General features: G+C 40.9%; 1 pseudogene and 1 gene segment (V, D, J or C); both read left to right on the top strand.

Annotated features, from left to right (window-relative positions):
* Window positions 1-1,105: 1,105 nt before the first annotated feature.
* Window positions 1,106-1,764, top strand: LOC128106920 (T cell receptor alpha variable 22-like). The segment is given in 2 exon segments: window positions 1,106-1,157; window positions 1,337-1,764. Coding segments are annotated over 2 exon segments (480 nt in total).
* Window positions 1,765-7,310: 5,546 nt separating this feature from the next.
* LOC128106919 (T cell receptor alpha variable 13-1-like) lies at window positions 7,311-7,883 on the top strand (annotated as a pseudogene).
* Window positions 7,884-18,063: the final 10,180 nt, after the last annotated feature.

Below are 18,063 nucleotides of genomic sequence, written 5' to 3'. Positions count from 1 at the left end.
GGGGGCACTGCAGGCTTCCTGGAAATGACTTTCTGAAGTTCCTGAGGGTTGGGTGGTTAAAGAGACCAGAGAACATGTGAGGCTGTCAGTCACAGAAAGCAAGGTTTATTCCTGGTTGTTAGCTGTGCTGTTCTGTGGAACTGTAAACCTAGAGGAGCCGGGAAATCCACTGTGAGGATGATTTTTTGAGGTGACAAGAGGAAATAGAATTTTCCTGGTCAACACGACCTCTGAAGCTCAATAGAAAACATCTAACTCTGTGACTTCAAGTTTTAAAATTTTATGATGAAAGTCTCCAGAGTTCATGGACCCAGAAACTATTCCAATACCTGTCATAGCCAAACTTTTCATTATCTCCTCTCAGACTAGCAGGAAAACGAATAATTAGTCGAAGGGAGTAAAATAATAAGGCACAAAAACAGAAGAAGAAAACACAGAGAATACTACTGAACTTGAGCAGCACTGTGTGGATCTGCAGGGTGCAGGGAAGGGACTGGAGAAGAACAGAGGTGGAAAATGAATCAGGGTGAATGTTGTGTTCACAACCTGATTGTTTTAACAAATGAAAGTTTCATTGGAAACATTTCTTAGCAGTTGGTGATCTGCTGATTTCAAGAACCTGTATTTATTCCTTAGCATACATTGCATTCCTTCAAAGAGTTTTCTTTTATAAGAATTTTCACACAACCAATTTCTCAAATTCTGTCAAATTATTGAATTTAAGAAATAGCTTACTCTCTCTGTCCTTCTATTCTCTATGATGTAAGGAGACCTCGGCTCTATCCTGATTTATCATCCCCTCCTTCTCACATTTTCCCTCAAATGTCTCTAACTGTTACAACCAACAAACAAACGAATAAACCCTGTTTAGTTTTCAAGCTCTAGGTGACATAGCTTCCTGTTCCCTGCAGGGTTTTCATCCACAGCTAGGGAGCAGTTACTGTGAGGCCTCACTGGGCTGCTGTGGGTGGGGATTTCCATCAAGATGAAAGAGCTCAGATTTTATTGGTGCCTGGTGAACGAGGGAGAGCCTGCTCATGGTTGGAACTAAGTTAGACACTGTCTGGAACTGGGGTGAAGGAGTCTCAGCAGTTTGACAGGATCCATGGAGAGGAGCCTGGGAGCTGTGCTGGGGCTGCTGTGGGTGCAGGTTTGTTGTGAGTTGGGGGCTCTCCCAGATGGGTTAGGGGTGTTCCAGAGCTGCCAGTGGGAGGGCCAGAACAAAGCTGACCTAAAGCTCCTGGTGGCTGTCTCCCGGGATATCTGACAGGGTGGAGGAAACCAAGGAAGGATTGCCTGTCATATGACTTTTTTTTTTTCCTTTCTCTCTGAGCAGGGGTGAGAGGGATGCAGGTGGAGCAGAATCCTCCAGCCCTCAGTCTCCAGGAGGGAGCCGGCTCTGCTCTGAGATGCAATTTTTCTATAACCATGACAAACGTGCAGTGGTTCCGACAGAATTCCGGGGGCAGCCTCATTAGTCTGTTCTTCATGGCTCCAGGAACAAAGGAGAATGCGAGGTTAAAGTCAACATTTGACTCTAGGGAGCGCTACAGCACCCTGCACATCAGAGATGCCCAGCTGGAGGACTCAGGCACCTACCTCTGTGCTGCTGATGCACAGTGCTCCCAGCAAGCCTGCAGCCTTACCTTAAACTGCAGCTGGGTGCGCAGCTACAGCCCTGCCACAGGGAGACTCTGCAGGAGGCTTTGCACAGCTGTGGGGTTTCCAATTTATGCTGCATCTCTGTCAGCTCCACTAACATAGACAGTTCAGGATTGCTGTTTCACTTCAGTGTACCCTTTCCTTACAGATACCCATTTTTGGAAGAAATTGTAGTGGGTAGCCATTCCCACTTTGATCTGGAAGTTCCAACCCCCATTGAGGCTTCAGTAAATGTCACGCCTACAAGGTGGGGGTGGGGCCAAGAGAGGACCCTGAAGTACTGAGATCTGGATGTTCAGGCTCTCTTGGTTCCTGGAACCTGGACACTGGAGGTAGACCTAGCAGAGTTCTCCAAAGAACACCACAGGCCTGTGCTTCACCTTTGCCAGACCCTGTTACCTATCCCTTCACATGTTAGTTACCCCACAAAATAAACCTCCCTTTTAACTACGTGGAGTTGCCTTAATAATTTCACCAATAAGAAATTATTATGAAAATTACTGAAACCACTGACAAGGATGACAAAGGTTCAGAGTACTGTCAGGTAGATCCTTTGGCACAGTGTTCACTGATTTTACATTATTGTTCTACAAAGGCATTAAACAGACGTGTTCTTCAGGGAACAGAAAAGAAATGACCCAGTGTTACAGTCAATTGCATATCTTTCCATTATCAGAAGAATGGGACTTTTATTAGTTTTTTTGAGAATTTAATACAATGGACTTTGATCATATTCAGTTCTCCAATTCCTACCAGTTCCACCCCTCGTCCATACTTTCCTACTTTTCTTTATTTGTTTCTGGGAAAAGACAAAACTTTCAAGTACGGTTTGTGTTATCCATACCTCTTGAATGTGTGGCCTTCCCTGGAGTGAGAAAAAAGATTCTCACTCTCCTAGTTGCTATCCGATGTCAATATCTCCTTAGTTAGGGATGGGACTTTATACTCATACCCCACACTGAAATTTTGTGTATCTTGGACTTGTGTAGGGTTGTGTGTGCTATTCCAAATGATTTGAGTTCATATAAACTAATTTTCCTTATAATTGAAGATTCAATGATAAAATGCACCTATAGGGAGTCTGAATTACATCTGAATTATATTGGTTTGAGTGAAAAAAATCCCCCATAGGCTCATGCAGTTGTATGCTTTGGCCTCAGTTGATGAACTATTTGGAAAACATTAGGAGGTGTGGTCTTGTTGGAGGAAGTGTTGGAGGAGATGTGTCACTGGAAGTGGGCTTGAGGTTTAAAAGCCCACACCAGACCCACTGTCTCTTTTTTTGCCTGTGGCCTACTGATCAGGATTGGAAATCTCTCAGCTATTTCTTCAGGACCATGCCAGCCTGCTGCCATGCTTCTAGCCATGAAGATAATGGACTACCCCTCTGAAACTTTAAAGAAGTCCAAAATTAAATTTCTTTTATAAGTTGCCTTGGACATGGTGTCTCTTTATACCAATAAAACAGTAACTAAGACACAAATAATGAAGCCATTTTCACTTTATCAGATCTCCTCAACTTACCAAAAAAAATGTCTGAGAAAGTATTAAACCATTACTATATAAGTTTATGTTTATAATAAAAGAAGACTTACACAAAACTCATTTGTATTAGGAGTCAAATCATTTCTGAAACATTGTTCCACTACAATCATCAAACCTAGATTTAATAAAGCCTATGTCTTCAACTGTTCGTTAGATGTGTCTGCTGCTGTTATCACAGTACATGAAGTAGCCACAGGATCTCAAATGTCAGCTTTGTGATTTCCCAAATTCAGAAACTGTCAAATGTTCATTTGGAGTTTTGTATTTCTGAGGAGCACCTGACATCATCCAATTACACAACTTGAAAAGGAAGTTGCTAAAAGAATAATATTTTAAACACTGGTAAGTGAAATTGTGCAAGGTGAAGTTAGAAAAGTCACAGGATATCACACATCATTGCACCAAAACTCAAGATACACTAACAGAGCAATGTCAGTATTTTTTATCAAAATTTTATCACTTTTGAACCTTTTATACAACATGTTTTGATTATATTCTTTTCCATACCTTAAGTCCTCCCAGATCCTCCTCATCTCCCTACTTGCCCAACTCAATGTTCTCTCAAATAATCCTGAAAATCTAAAAAAACAACAAGGCAATACAACCTTCCTCCAGAGACAAAACTTGCTAAAGCATAATAACTCTGACAAAAGCATACACACAAAAATGTCTGTGTTGGCCATTGAAATAGGAGAATCATAAGCTAGAGGCCAGCCTAGATTTCATAGAAAGATTTATCTCCATTCAATGAGATGGAGTGTGTCAGCTCATCCAAAAGTAAGTGAAAGCCAAGAGGCAATGCAGAAATGATTCTTTTGCACCCTAACTTGATGCTATCTCAGTGTATTCTAACTTTGGACCAGCCTTTCTGCAATGCTCTCTGTAGGGCTTGTGCTGTACATGCATCAGTTGACTAGGCACCCACCTGTAGCACGCTTTCTTGGACCTCCAGCCCCCAAATTATGATAAGGAGACTTATTATTAAGTATGAATTCTCAGCCTTAGCTAAGGCTTGTTTCTAGCTAGCTTTTTTTTAAAACTTAAATTAATCCATTTCTTTTCATCTATGTGCTTCTCTGGAGCTTGTTTACCTTATCTGTGTACTGTACATCCTGCTTTCCTGCTTCCTCAGTGTCTGTCTGTCTGTCTGGCCCTGGCTGGCTCTCTCTCTTTTACTCCCTCATTCTCACCCCAGAACCTAGATTCCTCCTCCTACTTATTCTCTCTGCTAGCTAGCCCTGCTTATCCCTCTACTCCCCAGCTACTGGCTGTTCAGCTTTTTATTAGACCAACCAGGTACCTTAGGCAGGCAAGGTAAAGCAAAGGTAATGCATCTTTATCTAGTTAAACAAATGCAGCATAAACAAATGCAACACATCCTTACATATTCTGCAATACAAAAAAACAAAACACATCTTTACAAAGTTAAACAAATATTAAATTCCACAACACCCCATGGTCAGTTGTTCTCTGCATTTTGACTACTTATATTTTCTTTTCTGGTCTTCTACTGCTGCAAAAAGAACCTTCTTTGATGAGGTACACTTATTTGTGTGTAGCAGGCTTTTTCTTTTAGGCCACCAACCAGCTCTCAAATCATGACAGGGAGAGTTGATTAAATATGAATGCTCGGCCTTAGCTTAGGCTTGTTTCTTGCTAGCTCTTATAACTTAACCTGTTTCTCTTTATCTACATTTTGCCTCAGAGGTTTTTACTTTCCCCCACTTCCTTCTGTATATATTACTTTCCTCTTGTCTCCATGGCTGGCTGGCTGGCAGCTACCTAGCTTCTGGCCCCGGGGCGTGTTCCTGTCTTTCTTTCTCTTTCTCTTCATTCTTTACTTTCTCACAAACCTAGATTTACTCCCCCCTCTTTTCCCCTCTACCTGCCAGCTCTGCGTATCTTTCTCTTGCTTAGTTATTGGCCATTCAGGGTTTTTTTTTTTTTTAAGATATCATGTATCTTAGGCAGGCAAGGTGAAACAGCAACACATCTTTACATAATTAAACAAATGCAGTACAAACAAATGTAACAGATATTTACATCATTAACTAAGACAGCAGAAACAAATGTAACACACCTTCACATAATTAAAGTAATATTCTGTAGCATAAACAAATGTAACCCATATTTACATAGTTAAAATAATATTCCACAACATCTGTGGGCATGAGGATAAGGATTTAGAATGCAGTTAGGAATTACACTGGCTTAGGAAAATGGCATTGGGTAGTTCTCTTTTAGAGTTCCTGACTCTAAAAGAGTCATGAGCAGTTGGTGAAGTTGACAGTACCCTCCCATTGAGTGAGCTGTAAGTCCAGTTCAATGGTTGTTGGTTACCTCCAAGACCTAAGTGTCACTATTGGTGATTTGGATGCTGGTCATTGTTGTGGCTCTTAGGTATTACAGCTGGGTAGGAGTATTGACTGCCTTTTTCTTTGGCTGGTTTCAGAATATCTCTGAATACTATGAGAGTCCTCAGGAAATAGACTCCTAGGTCAGTTGTAGCCTATTCTTCCAAGTCCTATGTACAAAATATATAATATTTTGAGAATAGGGACTTATCTTCAAATTTGTAAATTAACTAAAGACAATAATAATAGTCTGTGTTATTTTGGTAGTCCTGTCTTGGGCTGTCATGACCGAACACTTGAAATGAGGTTTCTCATACCAGGTGTTATGCTAAGCAGTCTATGGCTCTAGGGGAGCATTATCACCCCACGTGGCATAACATAATTTTGATTAGTTATTTATGTATACAAATGCACACACACACACACACACACACACACACACACACACACACACACACATATATATATATATATATATATATATATATATATATATATATATATATATATATAACATGTATTTTGGGGTAAATAGAAAATAATGATGGCCTGTGACTTTTTCCAACACTCTTAATGTTATTTATCCCTCCTCTCTCCCTCTCCCCCTACACTGATCTCTGTCTTCACTCTCCATTTAAAGCCCTCTTCACTTTTCCCATTTCCACTTCATAGAAACTGTGTCCTGCTATTGCTTTTTCTAGAGCTTCTTTTTCCCATACCCTCTAAGTCCCTGTTTACTGTCCTGAGGTTTATCTAGGTAATTCCCATTGGAGAACATTTCTATAGAACTGGTGGGTTTTGTGGGAATGGGGGTTGTCTTGTCTTGAACTTTAATAATGCATGTGTGTTTGTGATATGATGTGTCTTTCATTGTGTCTGATATTATAGCCTGCCTCTGTTGAGTAGAATTTGGTTTCTGTTTTGCTATTGCTCAGATTAGGTTGGTTTCAGATGAGGTTTGAAGGGTTGGTAGGTCTGTCCTTCAAATAGAGATACCCATTATTGATGGCGGGGATGAGAGTGATTCTAATTCAAAGGTTATCAAGAAAGTGTGTGACTATGCCTCAGGTCTATGTCTGTGTGCTGGTGTAAAAGCTGTTCAAGTCCAACTTTGCCTGCTACTGTGAAATGACATGCAGAGGTTCTGGGCAACTTAACACTCTAGGTTGGAATGAAGGCTGAAAGACCCAAAATAGTCTTTCTGTGAGTGTGGGGAAGATGTGAGTGAATGGAGATCTGAAACACTCAACTGGCTGAGCTGGTGCACAGGCGGTATAACCATAGCTAGGCTTGGGAATGTGAAGATTGAGTGACATATTGGGGATCTGGAGCACTCACCTGGTTAGACTGATTCATAGGCTATATGACACAGCCAGGTCCAACAATGTGGTCCTCACTAAGGTGAATACAGAGTTAGTGCTCTCGTCTGGTTGAGTAGATGCACAGTCTGTGTGATCACTAGCTTGGAAGAGTAAGGATGGCAGAGGTGGGCAGAATCTTTACTAGAATTAAGTGAAAAACGAACTAGATTTCTGCAGTTAGAAATCTGACCACAGGGTGGCAGTGCACCTCAGCTGATGCACAAAAAGGACATCTTAGTGAATTCTCAATGAGCAGGCTTTTTCTTATTGGCTGGGCAAATAACTCAGCATGTATGATTGTTATAACAACAAAAGGCCAATTGGAACTTTCAAGATGCTCAGCTGGCTAGAGACCGAGCACCTACAACTAATCCGAGGAGGAAGCACAATGAAGACAGCTGTTCAGGCTTTATTCATTTTCCTCTGGCTGCAGATGGACTGTGAGTTGAGGATTGTGAGATGACTGGGTATGTTAGTGGGAGGTCCGTGGATGTTCAGAAAAATGGTTCATTTGGGTTTTCTCTATTTACCACCTGAAAAAGATAAGGAAGAAAAATGACTTGATAACCTTTCTCCTTTCTCTCCATCTCTGCATAGGGGAGGGCAGAGGTGAGCAGGTGGAGCAGCATCCTTCCATCCTTAGTACCAGGAGGGAGACAGTGCTGTCATCAACTGCACTTACACAGACAGTCTCTCAGTCTACTTCCCTTGGTATAAGCAAGAGCCTGGGAAGCATCCTCAGTTCATCATTGACATCCGTTCAAATTTGGAAAGAAAGCAGAACCAAAGACTCACCCTTCTATTGGATAAGAAAGACAAACACCTTTCACTGTACATCACAGCAACACAGCCTGCAGATTCAGCCATCTACTTCTGTGCAGCAGATGCACACTGCTCCCCAGGCACCTGCAGCCTGTCTTCAAACCTGACACCAGGGCTGGAGTGGCACCCTTTTTGCTAGGTCAGATATTCTAGGACAACATTTGTAACATTGTTTGACAGTAGACACTAACATACAGATATTAAAAATACATACGAGTAGGTCAAAATGACCAAGGAAGTTTAGATTATATTGTTGATTGATCCTTAATGGTTTTTAAATTCACATTTATTGTGTATATTATATGTGTATAAGCATATATTGTGTACTATGTTATCTTGGTTTAAATAAACAGTGGAAAATGAACAGTTTGAGGAGTAGGTTCAGAGAGCAACATCTGAAATAAAGGGTAAGCTTTCATCTCTTTTCTGTGTGAACTGATTCTAGCATGTCCATGTGTATGGCAATCCAAAAGCTCTGTATAACAGATTCTTACAGGAGTTGCTGATACTCTGCTTCAAAATTATGCTGTGTGCTGTGGCCCCAGTGTTGTGAATGACTAACCTGACAAGCAAGGCGTGCCCACTTGACCTGATGATTTGTAGGGGTGACAACTACTTTCTCCTGGGATTGAGTCCTGCTCTGTAGGAGGAGGTACATACGCAGTGTGTCAGTATGTGCAAAAGTCTAAGGCTGTGTAACTGTAAAAATAAGAAAGGAAACAAGAAAGAAAATATTGCTTGAAGAAATAATTCTACATCTTATATAGAAAAATAGTATGAAAAACACATTCTCAAGCAACTTCAGAAGTTGTAAGTGAGGATAATCCAGATGGGCTCAATCTTCATTACTTTGAACAGTAAGAGACAAAGTTTCTGAGCCAAAGGCTGGCATTTCCAAGTTACAATTTAAAAACAACAAGAATTAGGAAACAGATGTGGACAAAGGTGAGGGAAAATAGATTTGTGAGACAATAAATTCTGTCAGTGATAAAATATTACTAAGACCAAATTAAAGGATAGAAGGAGCTCCCACAGAAACGTGGCTGTCGTGAAAGCCAGACTCATTATTAGAAGCTTTGACAGTTGAAGGAAGAAGCTTTTCTGAAGACACTTATGTGAGCTGGCTGATTGCAATGCCCTTGTCAGATCTGCAAGGAAGAGTCACAAATGTCACCCCAAACCTAAATCATAGTCAGCTTTGTGATTCCTAAAAGCATGCACCACTGGTCACAAAGACTTATAGAAAAGAGTTAAGAAAATGGTCATAGCCTACATTTGGTGTAGAGGATGGCACAGCATGTGAGTCCTACATGCCATTCACAACTGCTTCCTTTGTTGTGGTTGTTCTGTGTGTTAATCTTCAAACGTTTCAAGACACCAATGACCTTCGAAGTAAAAGGGCAGCATAAACCCATTATTACAAATTTCTAGAAGGTAAAAAGTGCAGATTTTAATGATTACACATTCCCCAGGCCAGTTTGTAATCACTTCATTTCACAATACCTGTAAGAAAATTTAAAGCTTTATTTATTTTATTTTATGCTTTTGAATGTTTTGCCTGTTTTGTGTTTAGGTACCATATGTGTGCCTGCTGGCCATGGAGGTCAGAAGAGAGAGTCAGTTTCTCCAGAACTGGAGTTACATTTGGTTGAGAACCACTATGTATGTTCTGAGAATCAAACCTGGGGCTTCTGCAAGAGCAACAAGTACTTTCAAGTGCTGAGCCATCACTTTAGGCTGCATAATATCTTAATACAAATTCAAATATGTGAATATGAACTGGTAAAATCAACTTCTTGCCTTCAATTTATCCCATGGTAAAAAACCAAAACAGAGAACACATCAGTTGCTCTACTATAAAAACTTTCAAGTCGGGTTGAATCCTAAGAATGACAACATTGAATATATTAATGACCATTGGCTATATCCTTTATGTTTATAAGGGACACTTAAAATTTTTCATGTGCCTTATGAATGATTTCAAAATGATAGCACATTTCTGACTTCTAGGAGGTATGCAAGAGACCCTAGTTTAGTCTCTGTCCACCAGGGGGAGGAGTTTCTTGACATAAGATCATTATCTTTGGGAATTATAAGCTTCCCAGGTTCATCATTTGATGTCATTTCATCATTTCTTCATGTGAGGAGTCAAGAACATTACTTGGTGACACTAAAGATGACCACTTCTCCAGCTTTAGTGACTGTGATGCTGTTGTTCATGCTTGGTAAGTGAAATGACTTAAAATTTGAACTCTTTCTTCTATGATGTCAAAAATATTTAATCATCTAAGAGCTTTGTCCTTAATGTGACACAGGTATCCTCTTCTTCCTCCAGGGAGGACCCAGGGAGACTCAGTAACCCAGAAACAAGGTCAAGTGACTCTCCCAAAAAATGACTTCCTATTTATAAACTGCACTTATTCAGCCACAGGGTACCCGACTCTTTTGTGGTATGTCCAATATCCTGGAGAAGGTCCACAGCTCCTCTTCAGAGTCTCAAAGGCCAACGAGAAGGGAAGCAGCAGAGGGTTTGAAGCTACATATGATAAAGGATCCACCTCCTTCCACTTGCAGAAAGCCTCAGTCCAAGAGTCAGACTCGGCTGTGTACTACTGTGTTCTGGGTGACACAGTGGTGGAAACTGCAGGGGGAGCTGAGCATAAACTCAGCACAGGCGCCTGATGCTGAGCTTCTGTCTTTGGGATCTCTTTGGTTCCTCTGTGTTGTGTGCGTCTCCGTTTCTTTAGTTGGCTCAAAAATCATACTAATAGCCACAGCAGAAGAGCGAGAATTAAAGTCTTCCACACTCAAGTCTTGATTGGGACTAAACCAAAATCTGATGCAAAAGTGCCTCATGCAGAGCATGAGATCCCCCAGTAAAGCCTGTGACTAAGGAAGTTGTCTGCTTGTCGTAGGAGATGAAGTCTGTCCTCCTCATTTTCTTCCACAGCTCTATGGGAGAACTAGCTGTATTTTATATTTGCAGGGAACAGGACATGTCAGGAAAGGGGCCTTCTGCATAATGTTTGCTCAAAGTATGGAGGGAGAGGTGACAAAAGAGCCCAGTGTCCCCAGTCCTAGGATTCCTGTAGCGAAGGAAGAGAAAGAAGGAAGGGCAAAAGCACAGAGAGGAACGGGACTTCCTCTGCACAGAGAAAGTTCTCCTTTCTGTTAATCAGATCAGGCTGATGCCCAAACACAAGAGTTTGAGAAGCAAGGGTGGAACTTTTGTGAACTCTGAGCGGTTACAGGGCATCTTGCTCTCTAAACAGTCTCTGAAGCAGTTTCAGTGCTTGCGGGAGGTCAAGCATACAACTTAACACCCTATCACATAAAATACACTGTAAACCAGATGCCATCTACACTCTCCCAATGTGTTTAAATGGCTTTCTGTCCCTTCTAAAATACAATGCAAAGTTCATGCTGTGATAGACAATGTTGCACAGGATTTGTACAGACCTGAACTGTCAACATCAGCTTTTTGTAGGGAAAGATCCCAGCTCTCCGCTGCAGCAATGCTGGTCTCTTTTTTACTTGCTGAATTTCCCAGATGTGATCCTAGGTCTTTCTGAATAGGAAACACTCTCTATCCAAAACTTGGTAAACCAGAGTCTTGACCATCTTCAAGTCTCATCTCAGGTGTCACTTCTGTGAAGAAACCCACAGATTCTGCTGGTCTTCCCATGCAAAGTTACATGCCCCTTACTCTGTCATAGTCCTCCTGTTACTCTATCATGGTCCTCCTGCTACTCTATCATAATCCTCCTGTTACTCTATCATAGTCCTCCTGTTACTCTATCATAGTCCTCCTGTTACTCTATCACAGTCCTCCTGTTACTCTATCATAGTCCTCCTGTTATTCTATCATAGCCTTCCTACTGTATCATAACCCACCACTTATTCTACCATATCCCACCTCTATTGCATTATAACACTCACTTTAAAATACCATAACTCCTTTGTTCCATTAACATAGCCCTCCTCCATCTCTACCACAGTCCTTCCCCTAACCTGCCATAGCTCCCACTTACTCTATCACACCCCTCTTGCTCTATTATCACTCTCCCTTATTCTACTTACTCTCTTTTAGCACTCTGCTCATCTCTCTGATGTTGAGACTCAAAAAAATTGAACTTGCAATGCATTTGTGTGTCCGTGTGTTCATTGTCAATTTCACCAATCAGAATAAAAATTCTAAGATGTCAAGGTCTTCCATTTGTAACAGCTTTATTCTGAGCATATAGACTTGTGAATGGTTCACTGTAATCAGTTCAAAATTACGTACTGAATGCATGAGTTAGAAAGTAAACAACAGCCGGGCGGTGGTGGCGCACGCCTTTAATCCCAGCACTCGGGAGGCAGAGGCAGGTGGATCTTTGTGAGTTCGAGGCCAGCCTGGTCTACAGAGCAAGATCCAGGAAAAGGCGCAAAGCTACACAGAGAAACCCTGTCTCAAAAAACCAAAAAAAAAAAAAAAAAAAAAAATTAAAATAAAAAAGAAAGTAAGCAACTCCTATTCTTGTTATTCCTCCCAGAGCAACTCTGACCTCCTGTGAGCTCTCTGCTTGGTTGCACGGTATGCTACGATGCTGTGCGATGTCATTCTGTATGCTGGGAATATGGGTTGCTCTGACTGCTTGATTAATAAAATGCTGATTGGCCAGAAGCCAGACAGGAAGTATAGGTGGGGTAAACACACAAGGAGAATTCTGGAAAGAGGAAGGGCTAATTCAGGAGTTGCCAGCCAGACACAGAGGAAGCAAGATGACAAGGTAGAACTGAGAAAAGGTACCAAGTCACATGGCTAAACATAGAGAAGATTTATGGGTTAATTTAAGTGTAAGAGCTAGTTAGTAATAAGCCTGAGCTAATGGCCAAGCAGTTATAATTAATGTAAGCCTCTATGTGTTTTCTTGGATCTGAGCAGCTGCAGGACCAGGTGGAACACAGGAAAATCTTCCAACTACACGACGATGCTCTGGGAACTTTCTATCCACACTTACATTTAACCTTCCTGTGTTCAGGGACATCTGTCTAATAATTACATCTACTCAGAGTTCCAGACTTCCCTCACATAACTGAACTATTCTTAGTAGCTGTAAACAGAAGGGCTGAGTCAAACCCTAATGCAAGTATCCCAATGGAGAAACCTCAAGAAGTAAAAGCAGGTATAATCAAAAGAGGTGAGAACAAATAAGATAGCTCTAAAGTCAGGAAATTATGAGCACATTTTAAATTTTACTTCAAACCAAGGCAAGCTAGAAAGGTCCTAGGGAATTAAAATAAGACCTTGGAAGACATTTTATAGGAGGTTTGATATTTTCTTTTATATTGTATTTATTTTTTTATTTTCTTTAAAAATTAAATATAATCACATCACTTCCCCCTTCCTTTTCCTACCTCAAACACCTGTCATAGATGTCTCTTTGCTCCCTTAAAATTATGGTCTCTTTTCATCTGTCATTATTATATAACAGACAAACACAGACACAGACACAGACACACACACACACACACACACACACACACACATACACACACACACACGCACACACATGCACGCTCACACACATGAGCATTCTGCAGGACACATTTGACTAAATATATAAATACAATCTGATTAATCTTTTTAGTGTTACGTATAGGTATATAATTTCAGGGCTGGTCATTTGGCCTTGATAATGAATTAGGGGGTTCATTCCTGTGGAGGACTAATTCCCACTCTCAGCACTTCTTATTTGCCTGTAGTTGTTCCTCTATGGGTAGAGTCTCATGAGATTTCCCATTTCCATGTTAGCAAGTCTATTGGTGCTGTACTTCTTCAGGTCTTGTTTAGATACAGAGAACAAGAGAGGTGCCCAGCTTCAACTGATACATTTACAACATAACTTCTTCACTGAAGGCTCAGGGAGCAGCAAGGAAGAAAGAGTGGAAAGATTGAAGGAGCTAGAGGACCAGGAAAGTTGCCACGAAATTGTGTCTCTTTAAATGACAGGAAGCCTCACTCAAGAGATTTTATTTTAAAAACATATGGTTAAGGTTGCTGTAGTGGCCAATGGACCTGTAAAAACTATCTTCCCTTCCCTCTCTCTGCTACGACTGTCAGGTTCTTCCCACACTTACTAGTCATCTGGGTGTGCAACACTATAATATTACAGGAGTTCTTACTATCAAAGTACATCCAGACTTGTTTATGTGTGTCAACAGAAGTAGTAATTAATGTCCATAAATAAATTTATTTTCTAACCTCCATGAAGAGGTCAAGCAGACCACTTTTGGGAATGCTAACTCTTTCAATAGTAATTCCAAGTTCCTGGTGTGTCTTTCTGCTCGTACGACAGGACCTTTTCCACCGGGGCCCCAGCCCATTGGGTTGCACTGAGTATAAGAGAGTCAGACCCCACACAAGTCTATCATCTTTCCCCCCAGGGACCCTGTCTGCAAGGTCTCAGTCTCCATGGTCTCACTCAGCAAGACTGAACCAGTTCCAGTGTGGATCTGCCCCTTCTCAACCCCTCCAATCCATCACTTTGCAGCTTCAGCTCAGGATTCAGGATCAGTGGGCTAAAGTCTCATATCAAAGACACAATCAACAGCCTAACTCTAGATGGAATGTCTCATAGGAAAAAGAGAATAATAATAAAATCCAAAACAATATGTCCCTTCTCCAAAAACCTAACATGTTCTATTGTCCCCCAATGAGAGCGAGTTAGAAGAAACTGGAGAACTTGAATCATAAATAACTATGAAGATGGTAAAAGAATTCGTGAATTACCGAAAAACTCCCTAAATAACAAGTAGTGGACAGAAATGAAACCCTGATTGATCCAAGAAAACAAAATTAAATGGCTTAATGAAATAATGTGGATTATTCAGGATATGAAAACTTAATTCAATAAAGAACCAGAAATTCTGAACACCAGGTTGTTTGATAATGGCTCAAGTAGTTATATTTTATAAATATAACCTAAAATTATGTATATGCAGATATTTCATAATTTTTATATTGTACATGTGTTATATATTTATGATATATACATATATTTTAAGATACGTACATCTTAAAGGAATACATACTATTTTAAGATATATAGTAATAAGATAATATTTATCTTATTATGATAATATATAAGTCTTAATGAAAGAATAAGTTATATATTTCTTTATATATAAGCATATCTATGTCTTAAAGGAAGTTAAGCCATTTGGGTTGAAAATGCTCTTTATAAGAACCATAGACTAACAAAAACAACAGTACCAGGCATGAAGAACCTGTTTTTGAATGACTGATCTGGGTAGTTAGTCTAAGTTACTCCCAAAACAATATAGATTATTGATGTAGCCCTTGATTGCCTCTCAGAGCTGAGGCCCCTTTTCGTGAAGACACCCCACACTTAGGACACATGACTTGGATGATTCCACCTGGATCTTACCTGAAAAGCTCTTTCATGTAGTCTATCTCCCATGGTTTCAGAAAATACTATGCAATCTGCTAAGGTACAAGGGATGGAACAATAAACTGACCTACCCAGCTGTCAAACCCATGAATAATGACAATTACCAATATGGCAAAACACTTATAGGCTGCTGTTGACCAATAGCTGTATATGCTTCCTGGGGTTGGTAAGATCTTAGATCTTATAAAATAATTTATTACCACCACTTTGCTAGATGAGCATAATTTACTACGTTCTAAATCTTATCCTTTTACTCACAGACAAGTGTAGATACTCCATTGTATAAATGTATCACATTTACTTTATTCATTCTTCTAGGATGCCTCCAATATCTGACCATCATGAATAGAGCAGCAATGAACATGGTTGAGCAATGTCTCTCTAGTAGGATGGAACATTCTTTGGGTATATGCCGAAGAGGGGTACAGCTGGATCCTAGGAAGATGGATCCCATCTTCCTGAGGAACTGCCACACTGATTCCATGGCTCTATTCTTAGGAGGAAGTGTTAGCAATCTCTATCAATTACTATTCATCCTGTGCATAGTTCTGCCCATGTTCTTGCTTTAGTGGTGGTTTAGAGTCTCTGGTTTATCTTCACAGTAGCTCTCAAGATGCTAAGGGTCATGTTAATCCAGAGAAACAGGAAACTAAAATGAAGGTATAGATCAGAAGCTTTCTTCATGCCTTGATTGTCAACATTCCAAGTTTATAGAAAAAAGAAAATAAACTGGTGGTCGCAAGAGAGAAGGACTGAGTTTCTCACAAAGGCAAAAAACACTAAAGGGCAAAAGATCATAATGACAGGTTCATGCCCTGAAAGGAAACAACAGCTATCAACCACGATGACTGTATCTAGAACACCATCCTTCAAAATTAAAGGCTATAAAGATCTATCCTAAGTATAGCAGAAACAATCTGTGATATCCAAGTCGGCATTACAGAAGATTCTAAAGGAATATTGCACACAGGTAAGAAAGCCAGAATAACAGAGAGAACTCTGGAAATAATAGACAAATTACTCAACAATAAACCATTATCTTAGTAAACCAATAAGATACCAAGATGAGCAAAGGATGAAGAACAAAAGTAATAGAAATAACCAGAGAAGAAAAGATTGTGGAATTGGAGTTACCCTATTATCCTGCAGCTGCATGGTGGACAGTTGCCCTTGCACCTGGAACAGCCATGGGACCCCTTGGCTGCATCTTAGGAAGCACAGGGAAAGAGACCTCAGAGCTGCTCTAGCCTCTCATGGATGCAAACACTACCCTCTCCCACCCTTACAGAGTCACTGTCATCCTTTCTCCACACAGACACCCCACTTCCTACAGAGCAGTGTCTGTTCTTCCCTGTAGAGGTCAGGTTCTATTCTCTTTTTTTTTTTTTTTTGCCTTCTGTCTCCCTATGCTGCTGAAGAAACCTAACACTAGTTTAATAAGCACAGAGAGTAGAACAACCTTGTAGTTTCAGCTGTGCACACTCCTCACCATTGCAGGCCATGCTCTCTTACCAAGATGATGGGGCCACCACCAGATGTCTCCCATTCCCCACACTCCCTTGGTTTGAAATCAGAGAGATGGGGGAGAGGAGGGTGGAGGTGAGATGGTTGGGGAGAGACAAAGGGAGGGAGTGGGGAGGGAGGTGTTTGAACTTATTTCTGAGACTCTTTAAGGCAGATGCTCAGAAACCAATCAACCTGTGATCAGGTTGGAGCTGCATCTCTTGTGATCTGCTCTTCAAAGGGAAGAATGGACAGACTAATGGGAGTGTGGATGGTGACACTATGGCTGCAACTGACTAGTGAGTTTGGGTTTCTGGTGAGGGTAACAGGGACAACAAAGTTCATAGTCGACATTCATGTGAGATGAAGCCTTCTTATTAATCTGGAAATGCAGTTTGAAAAAGTTCACCACTGACTCCTGTTCTCTGGCCTGTGTTTCTATGTAGGGGTGAACAGCCAAGTAGGAGAAGAGAATACTTGGGCCTTGAGCATCCAGGAGGGTGAAAATGTCACCATGAACTGCAGTTACAAAACATCCATAACTACCCTACAGTGGTACAGACAGGAGTCAGGCAGAGGGCCTTCCATGCTAATCTTAATACATTCAAATGAGAGAGAAACGCAGTGGAAGACTAAGAGCAACCTTCGACACCTCCACCAAAAGCAGTTTCCTGTCCATCACTGCTGCCCAGGCTGCAGACACTGTTGTTTACTTCTGTGCTACAGATGCAGTGTGCAGCAGGCATCTCCAGCCCTGACACAAACCCTCAGAGCTGTTTCCTCGACCCTGATAGTGGGTGGAACGGTGCTTATGTCATTGCACAATAAGATCTACTGGCAATGTAAGAGAATTCCCTCACATTTGTGATTTTTTAACTTTCTTTTCCTCATCAGTCTTGTGAGGAAAAGATACAGGAATTGGAGTCCTGACACCCTGACATTCCAGGACAGAGGTGGTACTGACCTCCACTGTAGTTATACAGAATTACACTGGTTTAGGCAAGATCTTGGGGAACAGCCATGCTGGATTCCTTTCATCTTATATCCTGTTATATATTTTGCTATGGATGTAAACAGAAAGACTTAAAACCACAATGTCAAAGAAGGAACGCTCTCTACACAGCACTACTTCTAAGCTTGAATAACTGTGCCATCTCAGGCATCTGCATCCAAGCTCTGGGCTTTAGATCAAGGGCCAAAGCCTCCCTGTCATTTGTCTCTGCAAACCAGTAATTACTCCATATTCAGGATCTTCTTCCAAGCAGCATCATGGACAAAAAAACATGTGATGTAGCCAGAGGACAGAGATGCCTGTCAATCTCATTATCTGACCCAGACAGTTGCCTGTTCATGGACATA

The sequence above is a fragment of the Peromyscus californicus genome, unplaced genomic scaffold (genome assembly GCF_007827085.1).
Source record: "Peromyscus californicus insignis strain IS unplaced genomic scaffold, ASM782708v3 Scaffold_12__1_contigs__length_115047231, whole genome shotgun sequence".
NCBI classification, from domain to species: domain Eukaryota; kingdom Metazoa; phylum Chordata; class Mammalia; order Rodentia; family Cricetidae; genus Peromyscus; species Peromyscus californicus.
The sequence above is the reverse complement of the archived record's forward strand: the minus strand, read 5'-3'. Positions and strand labels throughout refer to the sequence as shown.